Source organism: Nicotiana tomentosiformis, chromosome 11 (genome assembly GCF_000390325.3).
Source record: "Nicotiana tomentosiformis chromosome 11, ASM39032v3, whole genome shotgun sequence".
In the NCBI taxonomy this organism is placed as follows: domain Eukaryota; kingdom Viridiplantae; phylum Streptophyta; class Magnoliopsida; order Solanales; family Solanaceae; genus Nicotiana; species Nicotiana tomentosiformis.
Window position 1 is genome coordinate 126270458 of NC_090822.1, and position 8573 is coordinate 126279030.

At 38.2% G+C, this 8573-nt stretch overlaps 3 protein-coding genes and 1 pseudogene across 3 annotated transcripts; all 4 read right to left on the minus strand.

The window, feature by feature from the left end:
• LOC104099138 (pentatricopeptide repeat-containing protein At1g05600-like) overlaps positions 1-6351 on the minus strand; it is a 41379-nt pseudogene extending 35028 nt beyond the window's left edge.
• On the minus strand, positions 331-1877 carry LOC108945891 (extensin-2-like). Its single transcript, XM_018772247.2, has one exon. The coding sequence runs from the start codon at positions 1832-1834 to the stop codon at positions 605-607; it is 1230 nt and encodes a 409-aa protein (XP_018627763.2). The 5' UTR covers positions 1835-1877; the 3' UTR covers positions 331-604.
• LOC138900772 (extensin-1-like) lies at positions 2977-4282 on the minus strand. The gene has a single exon (XM_070188324.1). It carries the CDS (start codon positions 4232-4234, stop codon positions 3257-3259), a length of 978 nt encoding a protein of 325 aa, XP_070044425.1. The 5' UTR covers positions 4235-4282; the 3' UTR covers positions 2977-3256.
• On the minus strand, positions 4928-6250 carry LOC138900747 (pentatricopeptide repeat-containing protein At1g05600-like). The gene has a single exon (XM_070188252.1). It carries the CDS (start codon positions 6189-6191, stop codon positions 4992-4994), a length of 1200 nt encoding a protein of 399 aa, XP_070044353.1. The 5' UTR covers positions 6192-6250; the 3' UTR covers positions 4928-4991.
• Positions 6352-8573: the final 2222 nt, after the last annotated feature.

Consider the following 8573-nt stretch of genomic DNA (forward strand, 5'->3'; position numbering starts at 1 on the left):
GTTAGAACTTTTCATTATCTCAAGGAAATTCAACAACTAATATGTAACTAAAAAAAATAGTTTTTGCCTTATTTACACAACATATTTTTTAATGAATGAATTTCAATTGAACCCACCTCGTTCAAGCTAGTTTCGCTCTCGCACATAATATGTAATGTATGTTTTTATATTACTAGAGTAGGTTTATGAAAAATAAATACAAAACTCTGCAGTGGTCGCTCTTCAACAAGAGTTCGGATCGAACAGAAGAGCAGGAGATATACTTATAGACCAAGAAAAGAATAGCCCGATTAGAACAAACTATAGTAGTAATAAAGAAGAAGATACTATCAACCAATTAAAATAAAATTCTCAAGAGATTACACCGAAATGAGCTTAATTGATACAATGAGCCAAACTACTGTTTGAGATCTCGAGGATCTTGAATATCAAATAATGCAAATTATAAATTAAAATGAGCACACAGCAACAGAAGCCGGCCCTTTGGGGAAGCACACATAAGATTTTGGGAGAGAAAATAGAAATCCTCCAAATAGGAGGATGAAAAGGATCTAAAAATCAAGGAAATGGTGAAAATTGATTGAAGTGAATGGTTTGATTAATATTAGTAGTAGGTTGCTGGGGGAGGTGAAACATAGGTGGCATGCTCGTATTTTGCAGGTGGTGGAGGTGAGGCATAGACGGGAGTTTGCTTATAGTAGTTCGTTGGTGGTGGAGGCGAGAAGTATGATGGCGATTTTTCATAAGTCTTTGGCAGAGATGGTAAGTTGTAAGTTATAGGTGATTGCTCGTAGTATTTTGGTGGAGGTGGAGGAGATTTGTAGGAAGGTGTAGATTCTTTGTAGTACGGTGGAGGTGGAGACTTATAATTGATTGGTGATTGCTCATAGTATTTTGGTGGTGGTGGTGGAGAGTTGTATGACGATGGTTGCTCATAGTATTTTGGTGGAGGTGGAGGAGATTTGTAAGAAGATTGTAATTGCTCGTAGTATTTTGGTGGGGGTGGAGGTGACTTAGGTGATTGCTCATAGTATGTTGGAGGAGGTGGAGGTGACTTGTAATACGAAGGTGATTTCTCATAATAAGTTGGTGGTGGTGGAGATTTGTAGTAAACTGGGGACTTGTAATATTTTGGTGGCGGCGGTGACTTATAATATTTAGAGGGAGCAGGCGATTTGTAGTACTTTGCTGGTGATGGCGACTTGTAGTAGTTCTTTGAAGGAGCTGGCGACTTGTAGTATTTTGCGGGAGCTGACGCTTTGTAGTACTTTGCAGGTGATGGTGACTTGTAGTAGTTCTTTGAAGGAGCTGTCGACTTGTAGTATTTTGTGGGAGCTGGCGATTTGTAGTATTTTACGGGAGCTGGCGATTTGTAGTATTTTGTGGGAGTTGGCGCCTTGTAGTATTTTGCAGGAGCTGGCGACTTGTAATATTTTGCGGAAGCTGACGACTTATAGTATTTTGCGGGAGCTGGCGCTTTGTAGTACTTTGCAGGTGATGGCGACTTGTAGTAGTTCTTCGAAGGAGCTGGCGACTTGTAGTATTTTGCGGGAGCTGGCGACTTGTAATATTTTACGGGAATTGGAGATTTGTAGTATTTTGCGGGAGCTGGTGACTTGTAATAGTGTTTTGCAATAGCAGGTGACTTATAGTAAGGAGTAGGTACTAGGTACTTGGGCGGAGATGGTGATTTGTAATACTTCTTAGAGTTATAAGAAGGTGAGGGAGAAGCATACCCATAAGAGTAATCAGCAACAACAGCGCTGGCTATAAAGCAAATTGCCAAAGCAGTTACAAGTAAAGGCCATTGCCCCAGTTTCCCTATGCTTGTCATTTTGCTTATGTAGCCAACAATACTTAGGGAAAGAATGAAAAGAACTTAAACTTGACTTGCGTATTGAGTAGGGAGCTCTGGTTTTTATATAGCAACATAATATTATCGCTTTAGGTTTGTGTTATTGGCACCCACTAAGATTATAGCTTAGTCAAAATATGGGCTTGAACCTTTCTATAATTGCTTCATGGTTAGCCACTAAGATGATATAGCATAGTCCAAATAAATAATAGGCCAGTACTTAGTGGTTAGCTTTTTTCTGGTGACAGAAAAAATAATTTACAGAAAAATATTAAAAGTGGAGAAAAAAAATAAGGATGCCACGACTTGCATCTCATTAGCGAATAATTAAGTTGACTTGTACGAATAATTACGGTATATTGAATATGAAGTTCGGGATATTCCATGGATTATCTATCCCGCTTCTGATAGATAATACCACCATTTTGGTATTAACTCTATAATATCTATATTAGTTGTCACACCCCAATTGAGGCAATTTTCACATACTTGGATTGGGTAAGTGTTCTTGACTCGGATTTGATTATTATTTATTATTCTACTTTTGTTTTTGGCATTTGATTGGTAGATCTAAGAGAGAGAAATTAGGAGTTTTGGCAAAACTTTTCTAGAGTAAAAAGTGGAGACTTGAACCCTGATTTAGAGTCGGTTCTGGATGAAACTTGTATTCTTAAGTGCATTGCTCGTGTAATCAGTTGCAAAATTAGGAATTTATATAAGACGATTCAAAAATGTTATACCTGAAATTTAGACATGTAATCTAAAGAAATTTTTGAACTCCCCCTTGCCACTTAATTAGTTAGAACTTTTCATTATGTCAAGGGAATTCAACAACTAATATGTAACTAAAAAAATAGTTTTTGCCTTATTTACACAACATATTTTTTAATGAATGAATTTCAATTGAACCCACCTCGTTCAAGCTAGTTTCGCTCTCGCACATAATATGTAATGTATGTTTTTATATTACTAGAGTAGGTTTATGAAAAATAAATACGAAACTCTGCAGTGGTCGCTCCTCAACAAGAGTTCGGATCGAACAGAAGAGCAGGAGATATACTTATAGACCGAGAAAAGAATAGCCCGATTAGAACAAACTATAGTAGTAATAAAGAAGAAGATACTATCAACCAATTAAAATAAAATTCTCAAGAGATTACACCGAAAGGAGCTTAATTGATACAATGAGCCAAACTACTGTTTGAGATCTCGAGGATCTTGAATATCAAATAATGCAAATTATAAATTAAAATGAGCACACAGCAACAGAAGCCGACCCTTTGGGGAAGCACGCATAAGATTTTGGGAGAGAAAATAGAAATCCTCCAAATAGGAGGATGAAAAGGATCTAAAAATCAAAGAAATGGTGAAAATTGATTGAAGTGAATGGTTTGATTAATATTAGTAGTAGGTTGCTGGGGGAGGTGAAACATAGATGGCATGCTCGTATTTTGCAGGTGGTGGAGGTGAGGCATAGACGGGAGTTTGCTTATAGTAGTTCGTTGGTAGTGGAGGTGAGAAGTATGATGGCGATTTTTCATAAGTCTTTGGAAGAGATGGTAAGTTATAAGTTATAGGTGATTGATCGTAGTATTTTGGTGGAGGTGGAGGAGATTTGTAGGAAGGTGTAGATTCTTTGTAGTACGGTGGAGGTGGAGACTTATAATTGATTGGTGATTGCTCATAGTATTTTGGTGGTGGTGGTGGAGAGTTGTATGACGATGGTTGCTCATAGTATTTTGGTGGAGGTGGAGGAGATTTGTAAGAAGATTGTGATTGCTCGTAGTATTTTGGTGGGGGTGGAGGTGACTTAGGTGATTGCTCATAGTATGTTGGAGGAGGTGACTTGTAATACGAAGGTGATTTCTCATAATAAGTTGGTGGTGGTGGAGATTTGTAGTAAACTGGGGACTTGTAATATTTTGGTGGCGGCGGTGACTTATAATATTTAGAGGGAGCAGGCAATTTGTAGTACTTTGCTGGTGATGGCGACTTGTAGTAGTTCTTTGAAGGAGCTGGCGACTTGTAGTATTTTGCGGGAGCTGGCGCTTTGTAGTACTTTGCAGGTGATGGCGACTTGTAGTAGTTCTTCGAAGGAGCTGGCGACTTATAGTATTTTGCGAGAGCCGGCGACTTGTAGTATTTTGCGGGAGCTGGTGACTTGTAGTAGTGCTTTGCAATAGCAGGTGACTTATAGTAAGGAGTAGGTACTAGGTACTTTGGTGGAGATGGTGATTTGTAATACTTCTTAGAGTTATAAGAAGGTGAGGGAGAAGCATACCCATAAGAGTAATCAGCAACAACAGTGCTGGCTATAAAGCAAATTGCCAAAGCAGTTACAAGTAAAGGCCATTGCCCCAGCTTCCCTATGCTTGTCATTTTGCTTATGCAGCCAACAATACTTGGAGAAAGAATGAAAAGAACTTAAACTTGACTTGCATATTGAGTAGGGAGCTCTGGTTTTTATATAGCAACATAATATTATCGCTTTAGGTTTGTGTTATTGGCACCCACTAAGATTATAGCTAAGTCAAAATATGGGCTCGAACTTTTCTATAATGTCTTCATGGTTAGCCACTAAGATGATATAGCATAGTCCAAATAAATAATAGGCCAGTACTTAGTGGTTAGCTTTTTTCTGGTGACAGAAAAAATAATTTACAGAAAAATATTAAAAGCGGAGAAAAAAAATAAGGATGCCACGACTTGCATCTCATTAGCGAATAATTAAGTTGACTTGTACGAATAATTACGGTATATTGAATATGAAGTTCGGGATATTCCATGGATTATCTATCCCGCCTCTGATAGATAATACCACCATTTTGGTATTAACTCTATAGTATCTGTATTGTCACACCCCAATTGAGGCGATTTTCACATACATGGATTGGGTAAGTGTTCTTGACTCGATTTGATTATTATTCATCATTCTACTTTTGTTTTTGGCATTTGATTGGTAGATCTAAGAGAGAGAAATTAGGAGTTTTGGCAAATGTATCAAGACAAGTAACTAAAATTCAGAGCTCAGGAAAAGGGAAAAGAGATAATAAAAAGGAATGCTAGGAAGGATTAAGCAGAAAATGTGTATTACGGGCGAAAAAATTATATCTAGCAATACAGCTGCAGTTAAAAACTATAATAAGGTCTGTAGCTGCTTTTCGATGCCAGAATTTTCACAACAGATTGCATCTAGTAATGACTGCCACACTTGGATATTTGGAGTCGAGGCTAGAGAGATCATGTCCTCCAAACACATTATTGCAGTGTGTAAATCACCTACTTGGCAAAGACCTTGGATAAGAGAATTCAAAGTCTCAACTCTAAGCCAAAAGGAATTGCTTGACATTTGCTCCAATATCTTACTTGCTTCAACATATTTACCATCTTTACATAACCCATCTACCAAAGTTTCATAAGTCTCATAGTTTGGCGCGCATCCTACTTGCCTAGACATCCTTTCCAAATACTTAACAGCTGAAGTAGATTTTCTTTCATGGCATAGGCCTTTTATAACACCATTATACAACTGAATATTTGGAACACAGTTTTTCCGCATCATCTCAGAATCAATGACCGCAACTGCTTCATCAACCTGGCCATCACTACACAATGCAGCTACCTTAGCTTCATAAATCCCCACCGATGGTTTGAAGCCTCTGTGATGCATTTCCGTCAGAACCTTGTTACCTTCATCAATCTTTCCTTCAGCGTAGAAGTCAACAGCCATTGCACTGTAGCTATCTGAACTGGGAACTATGCCTCTTATCAGAGCTTCATTAATCAATACTTTCATATCTTCTGTATCAGCACCATTTTGGCATCGAAAATGATCAATCTGCTTGTAGCATCTTTTCGGAGCTTTAAGTCCTTTCCGCAGTACCTTGCCGAGAATATTAATGGCTTCCTCCCCTTCTTCATTGTCACATAATGCTTCCAATAGAGTCCGATATACAACAACATCTTCACCACTACCCTTCTGAGATATCCTCCAGAACATTGAGTACAACAGATGAGTAGCCTCATTGAGCCGCTTTTCTTCACACAGACCCCTCATCAAGATCCTATAACTCTCTTTGTTTGGATAGCAGTTCTGGTAACTCATCTCTTGGAAAATATGCAATGCAAGATCTGACCGTTTCATTCTACAAAGAACATTCATCAACAAATTTAAGAAATAGGCCCGAGACTTCACTTCCCATCTATAAGAGTTCTCAAGGAATAACTGACAAACTGATTCTAGCTTAGATTCTTCTACCAATATCTCCAAAAGCGTATTCAAAGATCTTGTCCAATCTATACAATTGAACTCCGGAAGAGACTTAAAAAGAGACATGGCTTCATTTGTTAATCCAGCTTGTGCATAACTTCTAATGGCACTCACAAACTTCTAGGAGAAGAGAAGAAGATTGTTACCTGGTCGCGGGTGGCCCAAGTCGAGCGAGGTGGCCGGAGAAGGTGTGTGCAGTGGTGAAGGTAATGCGAGGAGTTTCGGGGGGGGGGGGGGGGGGGGAGGAAAGGGGCAAAAATTGTTAAGTGTACTCAAGTCTATCTAACTATGGTTAAGTTTATTATAATAGTTAACAAGGTTGGTTAGTTAGTTAATATACAAATGTGTATAAATAAAATACTGTAGCAACAAATTAGTTTGTACAGTCATTTTTTACGGTTCAACAGAATCAGTTACTCTCTCTCTATGCTTACTGTTCTATCGAGTTCTCTCATTTTCCTCTCCAGCTTAACCGCCATAGCCATGGAAGTTAATATGGTATCAGAGCTTGCATCTTCGATCTAAGCTCAAACTTTCGCTCAATTTCTTCTCGTCTCACCTTAATTCAGTCACACAGTGTTGAATTGTCTCAGAGTGATAGAGAATTGAAAGTTAAGGTTTAAAAATTGCTGGAATTGCGTGGAATTACAACTCGAAACGGCTAAAATGCCGATTACAGATTATGCGATTGTCTCTCCTACTTCTAGTGCAACCAACTTCTCGTCAATCGACCACAATCATCCTCTTTACCTACAACTTATAGATACTCTAAGTAGTTCTCTGATTTCTCTTCAATTAGCTGGTTAAGACAACTATGCTATATGGAGTAGGCCTATAGGTAAGAGCAAGTTAGGTTTTGTGTACGGAAGGTACCCTAAGTCTAAGTTTGAGCATGAATTGCATGACCAATGGAAAAAGGTTAATGCAGTAGTTCTGTCGTGGATAATGAATATTGTGCGACCAGGCTTGTTGAGTAGTGTTGTATATGCTTCTAATGCTCACAAAGTGTGGGAAGACTTGAAGAAAAGGTTTGATAAAGTGAATGAATCTAGAGTACTTCACCTTCATATGGAAATACACACCCTAACTCAGGGTACCATGAATGTTGCTGATTATTTCTCAAATCTCAGAGATATATGGGATGAGTTTGACGCACTCATGCCCTGTCCTGGATGTCCTTTGTCACGACCCAAAATTCATTAAATGTCGTGATGGAGCCGGACACCGCTGTCAAGCAAGCCAAAAATAAATACTTAATTTGGGTCTCATTTTAATATTTTTGAAATCATATTTTCCTTTAATTAAATAGTCAAAGATGGAATTTACAGAGTAAATAATAATATTTTTAACAATTTCAATACAGGACAACCCATAATCACCCCAAAACCCGGTGTCACAAGTGCATGAGCCTCAACTAGGAATGTAAAATAAAATACAACATATGTCCGGAATACAAATTTGGACAGGAGAAATATAAATATTCTGAAGGAGACTCTGCTGGTTGCGTGTAAGGCCCCGTTAAAATTTTTTAATGATTTAATATTTTAAAGTATGACAACGGTATTCGGGAATAACTTATTCGAGTATCAAAGGACACATATGGGGTGGAACCACATTATTTTGACATCAAAAGTTTTTCAACGACGTCGTTTCTTCAAGTATAAGTGGCATCACATTAAGCAAATGAGATTCAAATTCAGTTTTGATTGAAGCATTAGATCCGTATTGAAATTACGGAACCATAGCAAAAAGAATCGTCGAATTCGGATATCGTATGAGAGAGTTATGCAATTTTCGGGCAAGATAGAAACGATTTCCCATCGCCAGCGCCTAGGGTAGTGCGGGGCGCTATCCCTGGCACTGAGATTTCTTTCAGGTACTAGAACCAGTGCCACAGGCAGCGCCCCCACGCCACCTATGGCGCCCGAAATGCTATATACTCATTCGGGGTTCATTTTACCCCATTTTTCTTGGCCGAACTTTGGGGTTTTCCTCCACTCTCTCAAGATCTCCAACTCCCCCCATATTCAAGGTGAGTAATACCTACTAATTTGGTATTTCATTCCATCAATTCCACCCTAAAACTAACTCAATCCTCCATAAGATACATAGATTTTCAAGAAATTTCTTCAAGAACTTAAAGGAGGGTTTTGCAAGATTTCTTCCAAAAGGTAATCCTACGCCCTTAGAATTTCATGTATGGATATATTATGGGTATATGAGTATGAATTAAGTATTGAAACTTATGGTATGGTGATTGGAAGCCATAAGTTCCCAATTTATATACATAACCATTGTAGAGATTGAAAGGTGATTATTTGATGGAATTTTGTTGGTTGGGTATGGATGGATGGTCATGTATGTGATGTTGGAAGTTATGAATTGTTTAATAATGATGGTGGGATAAATTATTGATAAATGGTAGTAGTTGGATGAACTTTTCTACGG

Bases quoted from the DNA above. Each gene is read 5' to 3' on its own strand.
- LOC108945891 (XM_018772247.2), bottom strand. From the start codon at position 1,834: ATGACAAGCATAGGGAAACTGGGGCAATGGCCTTTACTTGTAACTGCT.
- LOC138900772 (XM_070188324.1), bottom strand. From the start codon at position 4,234: ATGACAAGCATAGGGAAGCTGGGGCAATGGCCTTTACTTGTAACTGCT.
- LOC138900747 (XM_070188252.1), bottom strand. From the start codon at position 6,191: ATGTCTCTTTTTAAGTCTCTTCCGGAGTTCAATTGTATAGATTGGACA.